General features: G+C 49.4%; 1 protein-coding gene across 7 annotated transcripts in view; it reads right to left on the bottom strand.

Annotated features, from left to right (window-relative positions):
* The window catches only part of cog7 (component of oligomeric golgi complex 7), a 92,895-nt gene that overhangs the window by 8,561 nt on the left and 61,081 nt on the right, over positions 1-23,253 (bottom strand). For all 7 annotated transcript variants that reach the window (XM_072481177.1, XM_072481181.1, XM_072481176.1 and 4 more), the window contains 10 exons: positions 21,888-22,086; positions 9,232-9,359; positions 7,773-7,927; positions 6,782-6,898; positions 4,418-4,483; positions 2,429-2,615; positions 2,176-2,316; positions 1,803-1,886; positions 1,011-1,125; positions 412-555 (listed from right to left, as the gene is read on the bottom strand). In XM_072481177.1, the coding sequence (XP_072337278.1) occupies positions 412-555; positions 1,011-1,125; positions 1,803-1,886; positions 2,176-2,316; positions 2,429-2,615; positions 4,418-4,483; positions 6,782-6,898; positions 7,773-7,927; positions 9,232-9,359; positions 21,888-22,086 (1,336 nt within the window). The remainder of the gene's footprint in view (positions 1-411; positions 556-1,010; positions 1,126-1,802; positions 1,887-2,175; positions 2,317-2,428; positions 2,616-4,417; positions 4,484-6,781; positions 6,899-7,772; positions 7,928-9,231; positions 9,360-21,887; positions 22,087-23,253) is intronic.

Genomic DNA, 23,253 nt, shown 5'->3' with positions numbered 1-23,253 from the left:
AAGGGCGTGGAATGCCCTGCCTGCAACAGTAGTGGACTTGCCAACACTAAGGGCATTCAAATGGTCATTGGATAGACATATGGACGATAAGGGAATAGTGTAGATGGGCTTTAGAGTGGTTTCACAGGTCGGCGCAACATCGAGGGCCGAAGGGCCTGTACTGCGCTGTAATGTTCTATGTTCGATAACAGTAACAATAAAACACAGGGGCTGGTTTAGCACAGGGCTAAATCGCTGGTTTTGAAAGCAGACCAAGGCAGGCCAGCAGCACGGTTCAATTCCCGTACCAGCCTCCCCGAACAGGCACCGGAATGTGGCTTTTCACAGTAACGTAATTTGAAGCCTACATGTGACAATAAGCGATTTTCATTTTTTAATTTCAAATGTCTTCCCTGTATACGTTGCACTTACCGATATCTGTGGCGAGTTGTTTGGTTGTGTGTGGTGTGAGCTCTGGGATCTGTAGAATGGATTCACAGTAAGTATGCATTGTCGCCCTGGCAATGGAGCCCAGCCAGTAATCAGCCATGTTGTCTAACTCTGGCAGCTCATCGCCTATCAGGGATTACAAGCATACAAAGTGTCAAATAGCATCCGTAAGTGAATACAAACTGAAAAACCACACAACTTCCATCACTGCCCCATAACTTATCTAACAGCCCTCATCAGTTTCCCACTCATCCATACCCCACTGGCCCATTTGGGCTCCCTACACACCTCAATGATCTACACTGGCTCCCTGCACGCCCTCCTCCAAATCTTAGAGCTATTTGTGCTGAAGCCAGTTTCTTTATAACTCTACAAAATTCTCCAGCATCCATTCAGCTTCCAACTCCGAGTTGCTGTGGATTCCCTCCTTTTCCGATCACCCTTGGCCTAACTCTCTCAGACTGAACACTCTGCTTCCCTTCTATAAAAACACTATCTTTCTCATCTACCCTTCACTCATCTCTCAGAACCTACCTACCCCCCCCCCCCCCCCCCCCCCCCCCCACCCCAACCGCTCTTACCTTGCTCTGGAGGGTATGGAAGTTTCCCAGAATGCAGTGCCAGCTCCAGTGCTGGATCCTCCTGTGTTACAAAGGGCTCCAGGTGCAGAGGTAGGGACATGATGTACTGGCCAATCTGGAAATAACAAATATCACTAGTAAACAATTAAGATGGCACAGTGGTTAGCACTGCTGCCTCACAGTGCCAGAGACCTGGGGCATTTATGCATGTTTCTATCCCACAATTTCTCATATATCAGGGGCTCTCGATGAGGTCCTGGGGAAATGGTCACATGAAGCAGAGGGTAGCTGCTTCCCTCACAGGAGAATTGTCCACCCTAGACCATTCTGGCAACTCCCTTCAAAGCTCTATTTCCAAAGTGCACTATCTACGTGAAGTACTGTAGCAACTTGCCAAGACTTCTTCAACAGCACTTCCCAAACCCGTGATCACCACCACTTAGTACAAGAGTGTATAGGAACACCATTACCTCCAGGATCCCTTCTAAATCACACATACCATCCTGACTTTCAAATATGGTGGCCATTCCTTCATTGTTGCTGGGTCAGAAATCTGGTAATCCCCACCCACAGCACTGTAGGAGTATCTTCACCACACAGTTCTAGGCAGAAGCTCACTAACACCAATCACAAACGGGTAGTAAATGTTAGCCTTGCCTGTAACACCCACATAGTAAAGATATTTATTTGTGATCACTCACCTGGTCAGAGTGGGTGCAGAAACGAGGGAAAAATTACACACACCAGTTGTAACAAAGACAAAACTGCTTCTCAAGAAAACAAGACACTTACATTGCTGATGTATTCAAGAGGAGCAAGGCTAAATGTTGGGAGATCCTCAGTTAGTGTCTCTCCCATTGTTCCCGTGTTCCAGGTCTTTTCAGGAGGGAAGGGAAATCACAAGGATCAGTGTTAATGTGATAGAGAAACCGACCATTTGGTGCAATCATGGAACCAACATAAACATCTGTGTTTGCGCTAAGTTCCTCTTCATCCGCATTGTAATTTCCCAATCGTGACCACTCGTCCCCACAGACATTCCCCCATCAACCACAGCCGATTGCCCCCCTCCCCTCAATCACCACCAAATACCTCATCCTATAAAGCTGAGGAGTGAGGGATGAGCTCCAATGAGCTGAAAACCAAACCCCCTCTCCCAGCTCACCTCCATTCTGGGCACCTGTGTGAGCTGCTGCTTGATGCGGAGGAACACAGAGTCAAAGGCAAGCTGATGTGCCTGTTGGTTAAGCCGGGTCAGCGCTGCGCGAGCTTCCGACAACAAGTTATTGTTCCCTGTTCCCTTTTCCTACAAAGCAGAAGGAAGGAATTTTAGCGAGGAACCCTTAACACAGGGTCTCATTATATCTGACGTTTGGAAGAGTTTCTCTCCTGTTCAGTAGTAAGGAATGAAATCTTACCTTCAACATATAAAGCATCTCCATCAGACTGGCATATTCACTTGGATTTGCTTTCAGTAAATAATTATACTCTTGCCAAGGATTCTTGATGGAGGTTTTTTTGTCGGAGAAGCTGGTTTCTTGTATACCAGTTAGACTGTGCGGACTGTATGATTCAGACAAATACTTCCCTGCAGTAGATAATATCCTGCAAGAGAGATTCCAAAGGATTGAAAAGCTGCTCACAATTCAGCTTAAACATGGCAGGGCATTTGTAAAGTGGAAAATAGTATCTCAATCAGTCTCTCGCCGATACATAGAATATTACTGTACTAAACAATGGCATTATACTATCACTGCATTAATCATGCTCATTATAGTTTGTTTCTTCAAACAGGTCTCAAATCCTCTGTGCAAGAATTTATAGAATGCTTCAACAATGGTCTTCAACAAGAAAATTCCACATTTTAACCACACTCTTTACTACCTCCCAATGAATTCATGCCTGTGATAGTCTTTCAGTCGCTGATCAGTGGAATTTCTCTATCTGAAGCGCTTAGGTTGGGTGGGAACACACATTTGCAGAAAGCAGTAACCGTCTGCATTAGGCACTTGCACTTTTGGGGTGGAATTCTTCCAAGTCCCCATCGGTGGGCTTGATGTCAGACGTGGGGGAAGAATATGGAGAAGGCCCAGAAATCAGAACTACGCCGCTGTGAATTTACAGCCGGATCTTTCATTGGTGCCCGCCATGGTGGGTCAGAGAACCCACCCCAGAGATTGGCATGAACCTCATTTGCATCTCATTAATGCAGATGAAGGCCTGATCCCCCCATGCAGACGTCGGACCTCACCTGAACAATGTCTGGGGCTGCTTCCAAAGCTCAGGATGGAGACCGCCGGCAACCCTGGACCATCACAGCAGTGGGTTGAGGGAGCATGTGGGTGGACCTTCCAAATTTGGTATCCTGGAGGGGGGGGGGGGGGTCCATCTCCCAGCCTCAGAGTGTTCCTGGAGATCCATCTTCAATGTCAGGAGGTCAATCTTCTTTCTTCAATAGTGATGTTGGGCGCCTTTGTAGTATGGCACCCAGACGTGACGGCAGACTATGCACCATCCTGCCTGCCCCATCATTGAATACGGTGCATTACACCCGGGTGAATAATTAACATGGTTGGGGCTAGAAGATTCCACAGTGGGAATCATTCCACATTCCTGCCCCCGCCACAGCACTTACTCTCAAAATAGGATAATTCCGCCCCTGGATGCTAATGCTGCCTGGTATTAAGAGTGCTTTCCTCAAGGACTCAAAGCAGTGAATGGCCAACCTCTACAGACCAGGAAAGCAGAGTGTTGGCTGGCCTCAGCTGAAGTGGCCAAGGGATATAACCCAGTTGTGCTGCCCCTCGGCTAACAGGCAGCCAATACTCATCATCAGGTTTAACCCTTGCATAACTGTCACTTGGGAAAGGTATAGAAAGGGGACCAGTTTGGAAGAGTTTCTCTCCTGTTCTGTAGTAAGGAAATGTACCCCAGCAAGTAATCAATGCCTCAAGAGGAAGGGAGAAAAATGGCAAGAAAATGTCAACGTTGCTTAAAGACTGGAAGCATAATTCTGGAATGGCTGCATTTGGTTTTAAGCTGTGAACCAGGCACCAGCCTTAAAAACCTTTTCCCTTCCAAGATGTTTCCTTAATTTTAATGCCTAGCATTGAGCTTCTCCTGGCTAGCATACTGTTTCCCAATAGCCCAAATCGACACGCTCAGCCCCACTATAACCAGCTGCGCAGGCATCCTACCCACTTTATGGCCTGAAGACCACTTCGCACATAGCTAGCCTCACTGGAAGAATATTCAACTTCCCTCCAACCTCTAGCCCCATTAGCCAGACTCTCAGGTTTCTTACTCCATCTTCGCAAGTAGCCCCATTATGCTATCAATCCTTCAGTTGGCTCTAATAGAAGCACTGTATTTTTCTGTGTTCAATGTGTGTGTTATTTGGAGCTAACCTGTTGGACAGCTGCTGCTCGTAGTCCCCACACTGCCGCAATAGTTCACCGCAGGTTGCTATAATTCTGAAATTAAAACAGTGCTCAATTAGAGAATGAAAAAGAACCTAATAGTCAGTCATAACAAACCGAGGACTTCGGTCAAAAATTAAACAAATAGGGTGGCACGTTGGCGCAGTGGATAGCACTGCGGCCTCACAGCATCAAGAACCCAGGTTCGATACCGGCCCCGATACCGGCCCAGGGTCACTATCCGTGTGGAGTTTGCACATTCTCCACGTGTCTGAGTGGGTCTCACCACAACCCAAAGATGTGCAGGGTAGGTGAATTTGCCACGCTAAATTGTCCCTTTATTAGGGGGAAAAAAGAATTGGGCACATTGTTTAATTTTAAAAACTGAAATGAAAGAAAGTCAGGACACACAGAACCTATTGTCAGCCCTCCATCTATTTCCAATTCCATAACATCGCCTCTCTGTCCTTGTCTCATCTAAGCCTTTTATATTATTTCTAAAATACTCCTGGTCTGTTCCCACATCCTCCTCTCTGTAAATTTGACATCACCCAAACATCCGTGGCCCATGTCCTTATTTGCGGCAAGTCCAGTTCATAGAATTTATTTACAGTGCAGAAGGAGGCCATTGAGTCGGCACCAGCCATGGGAAAGAGTACCCAATCAAGCCCACGCCGCCACCCAATCCTAACTTTTTGATTTGCACACGAAGGGGCAATTTAACATGGCCAACCCACCTAACCTGCAGTTCCTTGTACTGTGGGAGGAAACCAGAGCACCCGGAGGAAACCAATGTGGACACGGGGAGAAAGTGCAAACTACACACAGTCACCCGAGGCAGGAATTGAACCCATGTTCCTGGAGCTATGAGGCAGCAGTGCTAACCACTGTGCCACCGTGCCGCCCAGTTCACCCATCACCCCTATGCTCGCTGACCTACATTGGTTCCTTGCCAAGCAGCGCCATGAAAAATTCTCATCTTGTTTTCAAATCTCTCCATGGTCATTCCCCATCTGTCTCTGTAGTCTCCTCCAGTCCTACAACCTCCCTTATATCTGCGCCTTTACTCATTCTGATCTCGAGCATTCACAACTTGAATTGCTCCACCTTTGACAGCCGTGTATTCAGCTGCCTAGGCCCTAAGCTTTGGAATTTCCACCGTAACCTTTTCCTTTTTTTAATATAAATTTAGAGTGCCCAATACATTTTTCCAATTAAAGGGCAATTTAGTGTGGCCAATCCACCTACCCTGCACATCTTTGGGTTGTGGGGGCGACACCAAGGAAACACGGGGAGAATGTGCAAACCCCACACGGACAGTGACCCAGAGCCAGGATCTTACCTGGAACCTCGGTGCCATGAGGCAGCAGTGCTAACCACTGTGCCACCGTGCTGCCCCACCATAACCTTTTCCAACACTCGACCTTCCTCTCCTCTTCTAAGATGCTCCTTAAAACCTAGCTCTTTGAACAAGCTCTTGGCTATCTGCCCCAATATAGTTTATGTAACAACTGTTTCTTGTTAACTTTTTCTTCAGATGATTCATTATGTTAATGGGACTGTATAAATACTGTTGTCAAAAGAAGGATTGCCAGGAATTCTTGAAGAAGCTTGCAGTTACTGGCCTGACTGAACTCAAACATCACTACCGCTAAACACAGCAGCTTTCGAGGGCAGCACGGTGGCGCAGTGGTTAACGCTGGGCCTTCGGCACTGAGGACCCGGGTTCGAATCCCGGCCCTGGGTCACTGTCCGTGTGGAGTTTGCACATTGTCCCCGTGTCTGCGTGGGTTTCGCCCCCACAACCCAAAGATGTGCAAGTTAGGTGGATTGGCCATGCTAAATTGCCCCTTAATTGGGAAAAAATAATAATTGGGTACTCTAAATTAAAAAAAAAAACACAGCAGCTTCTTTCCTCTCTGATACCGAATGATTATGATGTGGGAACGGTCAGTCAGTCCTCATTGAAATGCAGGTCTGCTCTCATAGCAACTGTCATTGCAACTCACAGCAAAAAAGAATAGAATGTAGAAAATGTCTGTCCTTGGGAAATCATATTTAAAAACATTTTGCTGACCCCGAAACCAATCAGACAGACAATGGAGGAGGGGCATGAAAAGACTAGAGGGTGAAGAAAGGAACATGTGGACAAGTGTGTGTTACATTGAGGACCAAAACAGAAGTCCATTTCCAAGTAAAACAATATGTTATATTGCCAATTAGGGTGGAGAAGAAGCATATATCAACTCAGATATATGTGATGTGGATGTATGACAGTTCAACCACCAGCAAAGAAAGGGGTGAAGGGGGGGGATGACGGTTCTGCTCTGCATTCCCTCACTACCCCATCACCTGATAGAGTTTTGGAACGCAGTCCAGTCTTCCTGGAACAAGGATCCATTGGAAATTTCCTCCAGTTTGCATTTCTTGCGAATAGACTGAATAGTGCTGGCAAAGCTGGACACATATCTATAACAGAGAATTAAAATGTGAGCCAGCATACCGCCCCTAGAGGTATAATCCACTACACAACACCGGCATCTTCCTCTCTTGAGAATTTAACTTGATCCAGAATAACCTGCACCACAGAAGAACATGCAACAAATTTAAAAGGTTGATATAATGTCCAATTTGAGTGCATCAGATGATTTTACTGCTACAAGGGGCTGAATTACAGTACAATAATCTGAATACTTGCTGTATGTATATAAAATATGATTAGGTGGCAACTGAGATTAACAATTTTGGATGTGCAGAGGTTATAATGCAAAGTCAGGCAGCAGCGAGACAACACAGAAAAAGGTGTCAAGTAAAAATTCCTCTGGACTGCTGTCGCATTTTCCCACTAATTCTTGAAAGCTTACAGGATTGACTCAGTCACCAGGCGGCACAGAAGCCCACGGCCAGCAGGCACCAGGCGGCACAGACTTCCACGGCCAGCAGGCACCAGGCGGCACAGAAGCCCACGGCCAGCAGGCACCAGGCGGCACAGAAGCCCACGGCCAGCAGGCACCAGGCGGCACAGAAGCCCACGGCCAGCAGGCACCAGGCGGCACAGAAGCCCACGGCCAGCAGGCACCAGGCGGCACAGAAGCCCACGGCCAGCAGGCACCAGGCGGCACAGACTCCCACGGCCAGCAGGCACCAGGCGGCACAGACTCCCACGGCCAGCAGGCACCAGGCGGCACAGACTCCCACGGCCAGCAGGCACCAGGCGGCACAGACTCCCACGGCCAGCAGGCACCAGGTGGTGCAACGGCCTGCAGTCAGAAAACTGCATCAGCGTGTGGGCGCTGGGCCAAGCAGCAGCATGCGGCCACTGGATAATCGAAAGGGAACTCACTTTGAGAAGAGAGATTTCAGTGCTTTGAGTAGGCCACAAACTGCAAGTCCATCAGTTAGTTTGATGCATCTGTCTACTGCCCCGTTGGCCAGGCTGAACAGCTTATTCACTGACTGATTAAGTTCCTGGACACAGTCTATCACCTCTCCACACTCCTGAAGGGAAAAGGCAGACAAAGGGAATTGTTAACAAATGAAGATGAACATTTAAAATACTAAAGGGCAGGTTAACAAATTCTTTTTTAAAAAAAATTAATTTCTGGACGTGAGCAACATTGCATTTATTGCATCCCAATTTACCTTTGAGAAGGTGGGGATGGGCCATCTTCTTGTACTGATGCAGTGCATCTAGTACACATAGTGCTGTTAGGGAGGAAATTCAGGATTTTGACTCAGTGAAGGAATAGTGATATAGTTCCAAGTCTGGATGGTGTGTGACTTGGAGGAGATGTTGCAGTGGCAGTGTTCCCGTGTATCTGCTACCTTTGTCCTTCAAGGTGATAAAAAGTTTGGAACATCCTGTTGAAAAAGGCTGGGCAAACTATTGTAGTGAAACCTGAAGGCAGTATACACTGTATCGGTGGTGGAATGTTTAAATGTTCAAGGTGGTTGATGAGGTGCCAATCAAGTGGGCTGCTTTGGCCTGGATGGTGTCAAACATCTTGTGTATTGTTGGAGCTGGACATATATAGGTAAGTGGAGGGTGTTCCATCACCCTCCTGACGTGCTTTGTAGCTAGTGGGCAGGCTATGGAGAGTCAGGAGGCGAGTTAATCGCCACAGAATATAATAATAATCTTTATTGTCACAAGTAGGCTTACATTAACACTGCAATGAAGTTACTGTGAAAAGCCCCTAGTCGCCACACTCCGGCGCCTGTTCGGGTACACAGAGGGAGAACTCAGAATGTCCAATTACCTAATAGCACATTTTTTGGGACTTGTGGGAGGAAACCGGAATACCCGGAGGAAACCCACGCACACATGGGGAGAACATGCAGACTCCGCACAGACAATGACCAAAGCCGGGAATCAAACCTTTCTGGCCAATTTTTACGTTACAAAACAAAAACAGATTATCTAGTCATTATAACATTGCTGTTATGGAAGCTGGCTGTGAGCAAATTGGGTGCTGCACTTCCTGCAAGCCTTCCTTTCATGGCCCATGTTGAGACCAAGCTCCAGCACACGTTGTAATTCCAGGTATTAGACCATGCCATTGTATGTAAAGAAGTACACATCATACCATAGCTCTTTGTCAGATTTTTAAAACTAAGGTTCAACAATAATTTCACATTAAGACGAGCACCAGTTGCCATGATGCCAAAACCTCCCTTGTCCCAAGTACAACCCATCCCTGTTCCCAATATAACCCCCTCCCAACTCCATTACAATCTCTTCCACTGTTGTTACATCAGCAGGGTGGCAGACAGTGATCCGGGCAGTATAGTCTGGGTCTTACCAGCTGGATTGCACTGATCTGGATAAGTAGGTTTGATCCTTCTAGATCTCCATACTGCAGCTGATAAGGCAGGTATGGGCTGTGGATTGCTGCAACCAATTCAGTAACTTTCACCAAATTGGTTTCACCTGCGAATCAATGAAAAGTAACAATTATTTAAAAACTTGCTGCAATTTCCCAGAATCTGAATGTATTGGTTCATATAAGCTTGAGGCAATATGTATTTAAATTTTTTGTCCAGCATTTAGAGCAAGCTTTTGTTTAGGAAAAGAGTAACAAAGTAGTAGATATAAATAATCCAGACTAGAATATAAGAACATAGGAAATAGTAGGCCATTCAGCCCTTTAAGCCAGCACCTTCAAGGCCTTCATGTTGATTATCTACTTCAATGACATTTTCCTCCACTATCCCTGTATCCTTTGAAGTTTTTAATATATACAAATCTAACAATCTCAGTCTGGAACGCACTCAACGACTGAGCCTTCACAGCCCACCAGGACAAAGAATTCCAAAGATTCACCACCCTCTCAGTGAAGAATTTATTCCTTATCTCAGTCCTAAATGGCCTACCTCTAGTTCTGAGACTGTGCCCCCTGGTTCTAGACCTCCACAGCCAGGGGAAACATCTACCCTGTCAAGCCTTGTAAGAATTTTGTATGTTTGAATGTAATCACGTCTCATTCTTCTGAACTTCAGAAAATAAATGCCCAGTCTAGTTCTTTCTTCATCCATCCCAGGATATTAGTTTGGTGAAACTTTGTTGCACTCTCTCTATGGCAAGCATATGTTTCCTTGGGTAAGGAGACTAAAACTGCACACAATATGCCAGGTGTTGTCTCACCAAGGCTCTATATAATTCCAGTAAGACATCTTTACTCTTGTACTCAAAATCTCTTGTAACAAGTAATTACTTGCTGTAACTGCACGTTAGCTTTTCGTGACTCATGAACGAGGACACCCAAGTTCCTTTGATGTTCAACACTTCCCAGCCTTGCACCATTTAAGACATACTCTGCCTTTCTTCCTACCAAAATGGATAATCTTACATTTCTCCACATTGTGTTCCATCCAGTAATTCTTTGCCCACGTACTTAGCCTCTCTAAATGCCCTTGAAGCATCTTTACATCCTCCTCACCACTCACACTTCCACCTTGTTTTGTGTAATTTGCAAATTTGGAAATATGACATTTAATCCCCACATCTAAATCATTGATTTTAGATTGTAAATAGCTGGGTCCCAAGCACTGATCCTTGTACTACCCGACGAGTCACCGCTTGCCAACCTGAAAATGACCCATTTATTCCTCCCAGTTTTCTGCCTGTTCACTAGTTGTCAATCCATGCCAGTATATTACTCCCAATCCCATATGCTCTAATTTTGTTTACGAACCTCTTGTTTGAGGCTTCATCAAAAGCTTTCTAAAAATCTTTCTAAAAATCTAAATATACCACATTCACAGGCTCCCCCTTTATCTATTTTGCTAGTTACATCTTCAAAGAACTTTAACAAGTTTGTTAAACACGAGTTCTCTTTCATAAGTCCAAGTTGACTCTGCACAATTCTACCATTACTTTCAAAGTGTCCTGTTGTTAAATCTTTTATTATCGATTCTAGCATTTTCCCTATGACTGACATCAGGCTAACAGGTCTGTAGTTCCCCCAATTTTTTCTCTTTCTTAAAGGGATACATTTGCCACCTTCCAATCTGCAGGAACCATTTCAGAGTCTATAAATTTTTTAATGATAAGCACCAATGCATCTACTATTTCTACAGCCACCTCCTCCAACACTCTGGGATTAGGACTAGGGGATATATCTATTTTAAATACCATTAATTTTTTTAGTACTTTTTTCCCCTCACTATCTTGCAGTTCCTCATTTGTACTTGTCGGAGGATTTCCTCCGTGAAGACAAACACAGTTTTTTAGTTTCTCTGCTATTTCCTTATTCCCCATTATAAATTTTCTGACTCCACCTGTGATGGACACGTGTTTGTTTTTGCTAATCGTTTCCCTTTTACATATCTATAGGAGATTTTACAGTCTGTTTTTATGATTCTCACTAATTTACTCTCACATTCAGTTGACCACCACAGCGCAAACCATCGTCCTACATGATGGAAGGTTGCTGTTCTGAACCACCAGAGTGCCAAGAAAGGAAAACATAACCAGCAAACAGGCAGTGGAGGGGGCAGAATTAAGGAATAGAAAAAGGTTTAAGAGCACAATGGAGTTATGTTTAGGACCCTGGTAGAAGCTATGGTTTTAATAGGAATTTTAACTTCACAAAGATTAGGATTAGCACACTAGCACATGCCAGAAGGGCAGAAAGGTTCTAGATTGTATCTGGGATGGTTTTCTGCTGCAATATGTCAAGTAACCAACAGAAGGGCATACATTCTGAGATTTAGTGTTGCATACTGGCACATTCCAAAGCCCAGGTTTACATGCTGAGGGATGCACTAAAGCTTGGGGCAGCCCCGCAGAGGCGCAATGGGGGAACATCACTGTACAAGACCATTCAGCCATAGTGAATAGAGGGAAGGGGATTTGTATAGAACACCGTTGGGCTGTATGACTTACATTGAATGTATACAGTGAATATTACATGTATCACAATTGCACGGACGCACCTCAAAGTGCAACTTGATCTATAGAGAAAACTTAAAACAACTTTGTACCATTTGTAAAGACTACTTTGAAATGTCTGTAATGTTTCTTTGACTGTATTAAAGCACCTCAAACTGCAACACGGTGTTTGTAGAAAACCTGAATATTATTGCACTTTGTGTGATGGCCATTGTGAAATGTTTGTAATGTTCTTTCAGATATTTTATGAATAAAGTATATTTTTTCAAAAGAAAAAATCAGGTGAATGCAGTTCTCGTCAGCTTGGATCTATTTTGTTTCCTTTGTGGGGATTAAATTTGATAAAAGCAAATTACCGCTGATGCTGGAATCTGAAACAAAAACAGAAAATACTGGACAATCCCAGCAAGTCTGACAGCATTTGTGGAGAGAGAAGGGAGCTGACATTTTGAGTCTGGATGACTCTTTGTCAAAGGATTGAATTTGAATTGGATTAGGGGCTTGCACCATCCACTGTACATATTTGCTTTGTAACTCTGAGAAAGGAGAACATTTTAAAAAAAATTAACGTGACGTAAAACTAGTTCATACCCCTAATGGGGAAGAGCTCTACTTGTCAAAAAAGACAGCGATGGACAAATAAGAGACAGCAGATAACTAAAAGCATACAAAAATGGAAAAGGTACAGATCCTAGCAAATGGAAAAATACAAAGAACAAAGGGTGCCAAACAATATGAGTTACAAAACATGAGTACAAAGAAAATCTTAAAAGGGTATCAAAATCAACATAAAAATTACATTATGAAAAAGTGTGGTCAAGAGCAATAACTGATAATCGGGGGTGACGTTCTTGATCAACATAAGAAAACAAGACAGACATGCACATTTACAGTCAAGGAAGTGGACAGCATTTCAGAGCCAGATCAACGTTTGTAAAAAATAATGAAGAAGAAAATAAATGCCACTAAAGAGTGACAAGTCTCCAGGAACAGATAGTTTCCATTCCAGAGTTTAAAAGATGTAGCGGAGAACATTGCAGATGCCCTAACTATAAACTTCTCAGTTTCTCAATTCGGCAACCGTTCCTGCAGATATCGCTCTGCTTTTTAAGAAACGTGGGAGGGGGAATGGAATTGTAGACCAGTTGCTTAACATCTGTTGCAGGGAAACTACTGGAATCTATAATTAAGGATAGGGTGACTAAACATTTTTTTTTTTTGTATGAATTTAGAGTACCCAATTCATTTTTTTCCAATTAAGGGACAATTTAGCATGGCCAATTCACCTACCCTGCACATCTTTTGGGTTGTGGGGGTGAAACCCACTCAAACGCAGGGAGAATGTGCAAACTCCACATGAACAGTGACCCAGAGCCTGGGACCTTGGCGCCGTGAGGCTGCAGTGCTAACTCACTGCGCCACAGTGCTGCCCGACTAAACATTTTCAGCTGATCAAGAAATCTGGATTTGTAAAGGGTAGGGCATGCTTGATGCATCTGACTGAATTTTTGGAAAAGGTGACTAAGTAGAGAACAGGGGAATGTCTATTGAAATTATTTATTTAAAAACATTTTTTTTTTTTTAGTTTACCCAATTCATTTTTTTCCCCAATTAAGGGGCAATTTAGCGTGGCCAATCCACCGACCTTGCACATCTTTGGGTTGCACACAAAAACGAGGAGAATGTGCAAACTCCACATGCACAGTGACCCAGAGCCGGGAGCGAACCTGGGACCTCGGCGCGTGAGGCAGCAGTGCTAACCACTGCACCACCGTGCTGCTTTGATATTATTCTTATGGACTTCCAGAAAGCATTTTATAAAGTCACTCATAAGAGACTGTTAGCCAAGGTTGAAGCTCATGGAATTGAAGGCAATTTAATGAACTGGTTAGGAAATTGCTGAGGCAGGAGACAGAGGGTAGGCATAATGGCAAGTACTCTGACAGAATGTGCCTCGTGATGTCCCAGAATTAAGGGCAGCACAGTAGCATTGTGGTTAGCACAATTGCTTCACAGCTCCAGGGTCCCAGGTTCGATTCCCGGCTTGGGTCACTGTCTGTGCGGAGTCTGCACACTCTCCCAGTGTGTGCGTGGGTTTCCCCCGGGTGCTCCGGTTTCCTCCCACAGTCCAAAGGTGTGCAGGTTAGGTGAATTGGCCATGCTAAATTGCCCTTAGTGTCCAAAATTGCCCTTAGTGTTGGGTGAGGTTGCTGGGTTATGGGGATAGGGTGGAGGTGTGGACATTGGGTAGGGTGTTCTTTCCAAGAGCCGGTGCAGATCATTGGGCCGAATGGCCTCCTTCTGCACTGTAAATTCTATGAATACACCATGCAGACATTAACACTGACAACTGGGAAGCTCCGCTGACTGGTGTGACCTCTGGAGGCTGACTGTTTGAAGGGCATTGGAAGAGCCAAGCAGAAATGGATAATGATCTGTGTTGCCAACTCAACTATTAGCTGTATAGGGCAGCACGGTGGCGCAGTGGATTAGCCCTGCTGCCTCACGGCGCCGAGGTCCCAGGTTCGATCCCGGCTCTGGCTCCACACGGGAGTTTGCGCATTCTCCCCGTGTTTGCGTGGGTTTCGCCCCCGCAACCCAAAGATGTGCAGGTTAGGTGGATTGGCCATGCTAAATCGCTCCTTAATTGGAAAAAAATAATTGGGTACTCTGAATTTTTTTTTAAAACTATTAGCTGTATGCATCGATAACCTAGATGATGAATCGGGTGGCAAGGTGGCACAGTGGTTAGCACTGCTGCCTCATTGCATAGAGGGCCCTGGTTCGATCGCGGCCCACTGTCCGTGTGCAATTTGCACATTCTCCCCGTGTCTGCGTGGGTCTCACCCCCACAACCCAAAGATGTGCATGGTACGTGGATTGGCCACGCTAAATTGCCCCTTAATTGGAAAAAAATCGTCAGATGCGGAAATAAAAAGCCACATATCCAAATTTGCCGATGACCCAAAGCATTGTAAAGCAGCGCAGAAGGAATCGTAAATTTACAAAGAGACATTAATGGATTAAATGAATGGACAAAACAGCGGATTTCAATGTAGGCAAATATAAGGTCATCCATTTTGGACCAGAAAGGAGCAAATAGGGTACTTTCTCAATGGAGAATCGCTGGAAACAGTGGAGATACAAAATGATTGGGTGTCTGAAATAAATCATTGAAATGTCATAAACAGGTATAGTACACAAAACAATTAATGAACTCGCTACCCTCGTGTTGCCCATCAGTTTGTCTGTCCACGTCCGTTTGTAACATGTTTCACCAACCCACACAATTTTCTGTGCTTCTTAAAAATGTATTCTCTGGATGTGGGCGTCGTTGGCAAGGTCAGCATTTATTACCCAATCCTAATTGGCCGTACGAATCGGTGGTGAGACATCTTCTTGTAAACAAATAAGTGCTTTCGCACAGGTAGTTAAGAGTCAACCATGTCCACATTCTCCCCATGTCTGCGTGTGTCTCACCCCCACAACCCAAAAGATGTGCAGGGTAGGTGAATTGGCCATGCTAAATTGCTCCTTAATTGAGGGTGAAAAAAGCATTGGGTACTCTAAATTTATTTTTAAAATTTCATTAGAAGTTAATATCGGTAATCAGAAGCATGAAACTACCAGGTTATTGTACAATTCAATTTGGTTCACTAATGCTCTTATAGGGACTGAAATCTGCTGTCTTTACCCAGTCTGATTTGTCCGTCACTCCAGACCCACACCACCATGGTTGACTCTTTTTTAAAAAATGTAAATTTAGAGTACTCAAACTTCACAATGACCCTGGGCTGGGATCGAACCCGGGTCCTCGGCGCCGTGAGACAGCAGTGCTAACCACTGCGCCATCGTGCTGCTCCAACTTTTAATGTATTAACTGATTTTTAAATCCTCATTTGCCATGATGGGATTTGAATTTGTCTTGAGATCATTAGTCGTGACCTCTGGATCGCTAGTATAGTAATATAGCCACAATACTAGCGTACTCCAAAACTTAATGTTGACTGCAAACTTGAATATGGAATGCTGTTCCTTGATCATCGAATTTACACTGATCCAAGTTAGTGTAAAACTTAAACCCCAATATAGATTCCTAAAGATCACACATGTCACAGGCAGTGCACTCAGATGCTCAATCTGGGTTGATTCTGCAGGAAACTCCCTGGTGAAGCATCACTGCATTTTGTACATGGTACAGCTGCTATGTGGAACAAGGTTTGAAGCAGGCAGTTGAAAAAGTTCTCCAGGTGACCAGGTGCATCAGGGATTAAGGAACAGGAGGGTAAATCCACTAGTCCTGCACTGTTAATGGGAGCTGCAGTCAAAGTGCTGGAGTGTTGGAAACAGAGCTGTGACAGCCACGGACCAGCCTTCTACCCTGCATTTCCTTCTGGGAGCAGACCAGTGTGAATTTACGGTCGAATACATGGGCAGGATTGATCTACCACACAGGCATAGGTTCTGCTTGTTATCCTGTTCCTCGGAATTCTTCTACTCCAAGAGGAGAATTACTCAATGGCCTGTAACTTACTAGATCCACCATATCAGATTTTGGGGGGGGTTGGGGGGTGCTGGAAAGAAGCACTGGGGAATCCTGGATAATTGCGCTTCGCTGGAAACCATCTGACAAAGTGATTTAAATCTCTACCTTCAGATGATTCTGCTATTAATAGTTACTCTGAAAAGGTTAGGAGAAATAAGCCCTTTTCTAACTTCAGTCTAAGTATTTTAAATACCCAGATGAGTCCCCGCATGGGGCAAACCCTCACACGCACGACCCCACAGGAGGTTCCCGCCACCCGACTTGTCCTCACCCTCACCCACTTGGATCAGTCCCACCATCCCCCAAGTTGTCCATCTCACCACCGTTGTCTGACCGCTCCCCCCCTCCATCCGATATCCGGCCCACCCCAAATCCCCCCTCTCCCCCATTACTGTCATCTGATGACCAGCCAAACTCCAACACCCCCTAACCGATGTCTGGCCCACCCCCATGCCTCGCATCCGATGTACAGCCCATCTCCAACCCCCCCATCCGATGTCCGTCTCACCCCCAATGTCCCCCAGCTGAAGTCCAGACCACCCCCAACACCCATCCGATGTCCGGCCCACCCCCAACACCCATCCGATGTCAGGCCCATCTCCAACACCCATCCGAATCCGGTCCATCCCCAACACGCATCCGATGTCCGACCCACCCCCAAAGCCCATCCGATGTCCGGCCCACCCCCAACACCCATCCGATGTCCGGCCCACCCCCAACGCCCATCCGATGTCCGGCCCACCCCCAACACCCATCCGATGTCCGGCCCACCCCCAACACCCATCCGATGTCAGGCCCACCCCCAACACGCATCCGATGACAGGCCCACCCCCAACACGCATCCGATGTCTGGTCCATCCCCAACACGCATCCGATGTCCGACCCACCCCCAATACGCATCTATGTACGGCCCACCCCCAACACGCATCCGATGTCCGGCCCACCCCCAACACGCATCCGATGTCCGGCCCACCCCCAACACCCATCCGATGTCCGGCCCACCCCCAACACGCATCGATGTCCGGCCCACCCCCAACGCCCACCCGATGTCCGGTCCACCCCCAACTCGCATCCGATGTCCGGTCCACCCCCAACGCCCATCCGATGTCCGGCCCACCCCCAACGCCCATCCGATGTCCGGCCCACCCCCAACGCCCATCCGATGTCCGACCCACTCCCAACACGCATCCGATGTCCGACCCACCCCCAACACGCATCCGATGTCCGACCCACCCCCAACACGCATCCGATGTCTGACCCACCCCCAACACGCATCCGATGTCCGACCCACCCCCAACACGCATCCGATGTCCGGCCCACCCCCAACACGCATCCGATGTCCGGCCCATCCCCAACACGCATCCGATGTCCGGCCCACCCCAACACGCATCCGATGTCCGACCCACCCCCAACGCCCACCCGATGTCCGGTCCACCCCCAACTCGCATCCGATGTCCGGTCCACCCCCAACGCCCATCCGATGTCCGGCCCACCCCCCAACGCCCATCCGATGTCCGACCCACTCCCAACACGCATCCGATGTCCGACCCACCCCCAACACGCATCCGATGTCCGACCCACCCCCAACACGCATCCTATGTCTGACCCACCCCCAACACGCATCCGATGTCCGACCCACCCCCAACACGCATCCGATGTCCGACCCACCCCCAACACGCATCCGATGTCCGGCCCATCCCCAACACGCATCCGATGTCCGACCCACCCCCAACGCCCATCCGATGTCCGGCCCACCCCCAACACGCATCCGATGTCCGACCCACCCCAAACACGCATCCGATGTCCGGCCCACCCCCAACGCGCATCCGATGTCCGACCCACCCCCAACGCCCATCCGATGTCCGACCCACCCCCAACGCGCATCCGATGTCCGACCCACCCCCAACACGCATCCGATGTCCGGCCCACCCCCAACGCGCATCCGATGTCCGGCCCACACCCAACACGCATCCGATGACCGGCCCACCCCCAACACGCATCCGATGTCCGGCCCACTCCCAACACGCATCCGATGTCCGACCCACCCCAACACGCATCCGATGTCCGACCCACCCCCAACATGCATCCGATGTCCGGCCCACCCCCAACACGCATCCGATGTCCGGCCCACTCCCAACACGCATCCGATGTCCGACCCACCCCCAACACGCATCCGATGTCCGACCCACCCCAACACGCATCCGATGTCCGACCCACTCCCAACACGCATCCGATGTCCGACCCACCCCCAACACGCATCCGATGTCCGACCCACCCCCAACACGCATCCGATGTCCGACCCACCCCCAGCACGCATCCGATGTCCGACCCACCCCCAACACGCATCCGATGTTCGGCCCACCCCCAACACGCATCCGATGTCCGACCCACCCCCAACACGCATCCGATGTCCGACCCACCCCCAACACGCATCCGATGTCCGACCCACCCCCAACACGCATCCGATGTTCGGCCCACCCCCAACACGCATCCGATGTCCGACCCACCCCCAACACGCATCCGATGTCCGACCCATCCCCAACACGCATCCGATGTCCGACCCACCCCCAACACGCATCCGATGTTCGGCCCACCCCCAACACGCATCCGATGTCCGACCCACCCCCAACACGCATCCGATGTCCGACCCACCCCCAACACACATCCGATGTTCGGCCCACCCCCAACGCCCATCCGATGTCCGACCCACCCCCAACGCCCATCCGATGTCCGACCCACCCCCAACACACATCCGATGTGCGGCCCACCCCCAACGCCATCCGATGTCCGACCCACCCCCAACGCCCATCCGATGTCCGACCCACCCCCAACGCCCATCCGATGTCCGACCCACCCCCAACACACATCCGATGTTCGGCCCACCCCCAACGCCCATCCGATGTCCGACCCACCCCCAACGCCCATCCGATGTCCGACCCACCCCCAACGCACATCCGATGTTCGGCCCACCCCCAACGCCCATCCGATGTCCGACCCACCCCCAACGCCCATCCGATGTCCGACCCACCCCCAACACTCATCCGATGTCCGACCCACCCCCAACACGCATCCGATGTCCGACCCACCCCCAACACGCATCCGATGTCCGGCCCACCCCCAACACGCATCCGATGTCTGGTCCACCCCCAACGCGCATCCGATGTCCGGCCCACCCCCAACACGCATCCGATGTCCGACCCACCCCCAACACGCATCCGATGTCCGACCCACCCCCAACACGCATCCGATGTCCGACCCACCCCAAACACTCATCCGATGTCCGGCCGACCCCCAACACGCATCCGATGTCCGACCCACCCCCAACACGCATCCGATGTCCGACCCACTCCCAACACGCATCCGATGTCCGACCCACCCCCAACACCCATCCGATGTCCGACCCACCCCCAACGCCCATCCGATGTCCGGCCCACCCCCAACACGCATCCGATGTCCGACCCACCCCCAACACGCATCCGATGTCCGACCCACCCCCAACACGCTTCCGATGTCCAGCCGACCCCCAACACGCATCCGATGTCCGACCCACCCCCAACACGCATCCAATGTCCGACCCACCCCCAACACGCTTCCGATGTCCAGCCGACCCCCAACACGCATCCGATGTCCGACCCACCCCCAACACGCATCCGATGTCCGACCCACTCCCAACACGCATCCGATGTCCGACCCACCCCCAACACCCATCCGATGTCCGACCCACTCCCAACACGCATCCGATGTCCGACCCACCCCAACACGCATCCGATGTCCGGTCCATTCCCAACAAGCATCCGATGTCCGGCCCACCCCCAACACGCATCCGATGTCCGACCCACCCCCAACACGCATCCGATGTCCGACCCACCCCCAACACGCATCCGATGTCCGGCCGACCCCCAACACGCATCCGATGTCCGACCCACCCCCAACACGCATCCGATGTCCGACCCACTCCCAACACGCATCCGATGTCCGACCCACCCCCAACGCCCATCCGATGTCCTGCCCACCCCCAACGCGCATCCGATGTCCGACCCACCCCCAACACCCATCCGATGTCCGGCCCACCCCCAACACGCATCCGATGTCCGACCCACCCCCAACACGCATCCGATGTCCGATCCACCCCCAACACGCATCCGATGTCCGGCCCACCCCCAACACGCATCCGATGTCCGACCCACCCCCAACACCCATCCGATGTCAGGCCCACCCCCAACACGCATCCGATGTCCGACCCACCCCCAACACGCATCCGATGTCCGGCCCACCCCCAACACCCATCCGATGTCCGACCCACCCCCAACACGCATCCGATGTCAGGCCCACCCCCAACACGCATCCGATGTCAGGCCCACCCCCAACACCCATCCGATGTCCGACCCACCCCCAACACCCATCCGATGCCCGGTCCATCCCCAATACGCATCCGATGTCCGACCCACCCCCAACACGCATCCGATGTCCGGCCCATCCCCAACACGCATCCTATGACCGGCCCACCCCCAACACGCATCCGATGTCCGGTCCACCCCCAACGCCCATCCGATGTCCGGTCCACCCCCAACGCCCATCCGATGTCCGGTCCATCCCCAACACGCATCCGATGTCCGACCCACCCCCAATACGCATCTATGTACGGCCCACCCCCAACGCCCATCCGATGTCCGAACCACCCCCAACGCGCATCCGTTGTCCGGCCCACCCCCAACGCGCATTAGATGTCCGGCCCACCCCCAACGCGCATCCGATGTACGGCCCACCCCCAACGCGCATCCGATGTCCGGCCCACCCCCAACACGCATCCGATGTCCGGCCCACCCCCAACACGCATCCGATGTCCGACCCACCCCCAACTCGCATCCGATGTCCGGCCCACCCCCAACACGCATCCGATGTCCGGCCCACCCCCAACACGCATCCGATGTCCGACCCACCCCCAACACGCATCCGATGTCCGGCCCATCCCCAACACGCATCCGATGTCCGGCCCACCCCAACATGCATCCGATGTCCGACCCACCCCCAACTCGCATCCAATGTCCGGCCCACCCCCAACGCCCATCCGATGTCCAGCCCACCTCCAACGCCCATCCGATGTCCAGCCCACCTCCAACGCCCATCCGATGTCCAGCCCACCTCCAACGCCCATCCGATGTCCGGCCCACCCCCAACACCCATCCGATGTCCAGCCCACCCCCAACACGCAGCCAATGTCCGGCCCACCCCCAACGCCCATCCGATGTCCGGCCCACCCCCAACGCCCATCCGATGTCCGGCCCACCCCCAACGCCCAGCCGATGTCCGGCGCTGCATGAATCGCACTGGGCCTGAGTCTGGAAGGTTGGGCGAAACAGGCACTGAAGAAATTTAGCACAGGTAAGTGGATGCGAAGTGGCAAACTGACCCAATTGCCACTTCGAGGAAGTTACGCCCCAATATGTTGTCATACATGCATGCACTCTCTTGCACCCCTGCTATTCCTGTACAATGCCAGATTCAGTGTGCCAACATACCTAGGTGTGGATGCATTGCTGCCTCCAGGCCCTTAGCAAAGTGAACGGTACTGCCATGGAGATCCAGTAGCATGTGAAGCTTGTCCTCCTGGCTTGCTCTCTCCATTGCTGTGCTGAGGCAGACAGGGATTGATGGAACAATGGCCCCCAGGGTCTGGATCTGTAGCACAGTAACAATCTCGCAGGGGTTTCTGAAGACCTGGTCAACATAAAAGTTTTTTTAGTTACACTTTCTAACAGTCTCACAGTACAGAACTAGTTAAAGTTGGAACAAATTTCAGCAAGAATCATAACATTAAAAAGTAATGAAGAGATTTAATTAAATGTTAATACTTCACTTACGACTAGTGAAAATATCAATCGGTTTTGGACCCTAAATCCTCACTTTTCATCCAGTGAATTCCATACAAAAGCAAAGACTGCAACATGTAATGTGTTGGAAGTATCACAGCACAGAAACACATTCAACCCAAAATGTGTATGCTGGCATTTATGCTTCACACAAGACTCTTGCCACCCCATCAGCATATCCGCTTCTTTCTTTCTCTCTCAATTGTTTATCTAGCTTTCCCTTAAATCTATCTATGCTATTAACCTAAAGTACTCCAAGCGGTAGCGAATGTGTTCAGAATATGATGCTTGACCGTTTTATGGGTAAAACTGGCAGTCGCAGCTCCATGGATAGAATTCTCACCTGAGTTAACAGGTCATGCATTCAAGTCACACTCCAGAGAATTGAACACATAATCCAGATTGGGATTCCAGTGCAGTACTGAGGGAGTGTGGCACTGTCAGAGGTGCCGTCTTTTGGATGAGATGCTAAAATGAGACCCCACCTACCTTTTTGATGAAGAACTGGGGGTTCACCCTGGTATTATGGGCAATATATATCTAACATTACATTTCAATAGTGAGTATACTTCTGGAGTACATAATTTGCTGTACAGGCTTGGAGACATTTGGAATTTGTGAAAAACACTATGGGTGGGATTTACTGGCTGTTCACACCGGCTGGATAGTCCGGTCCCATACCAACGCATGGGTTTCCCGGCGACGAAGGGTGCTGTCACTGGGAAACCCTGTTGATAATGGCGGGGTCGGTCGATCCTGCTGGCGGGCCGCCTCCCCCGCCGAAAAATCACGCGGCGGGTTGGTCAGTATATCCCACCCTATATAACTTATATATAAACCTTTTTTTTTTTAAAAATGTGCAGTATCTAAAATATGAGCCCTTGTGGCACAATTGAAGTGCCCCTACCTCTGAGCCAGAAGCTGCAGGTTAGAGTCCCACTCCAAGACATGTTATGAATGCACCTTCCGTGGCCAAACAGGTCGATTGGAGTGGGAGTCTCCAAGTCAGCTAGAA

This window comes from Scyliorhinus torazame, chromosome 17, assembly GCF_047496885.1.
Source record: "Scyliorhinus torazame isolate Kashiwa2021f chromosome 17, sScyTor2.1, whole genome shotgun sequence".
Lineage (NCBI taxonomy): Eukaryota > Metazoa > Chordata > Chondrichthyes > Carcharhiniformes > Scyliorhinidae > Scyliorhinus > Scyliorhinus torazame.
This window is presented reverse-complemented; position numbering and strand designations above follow the sequence as displayed.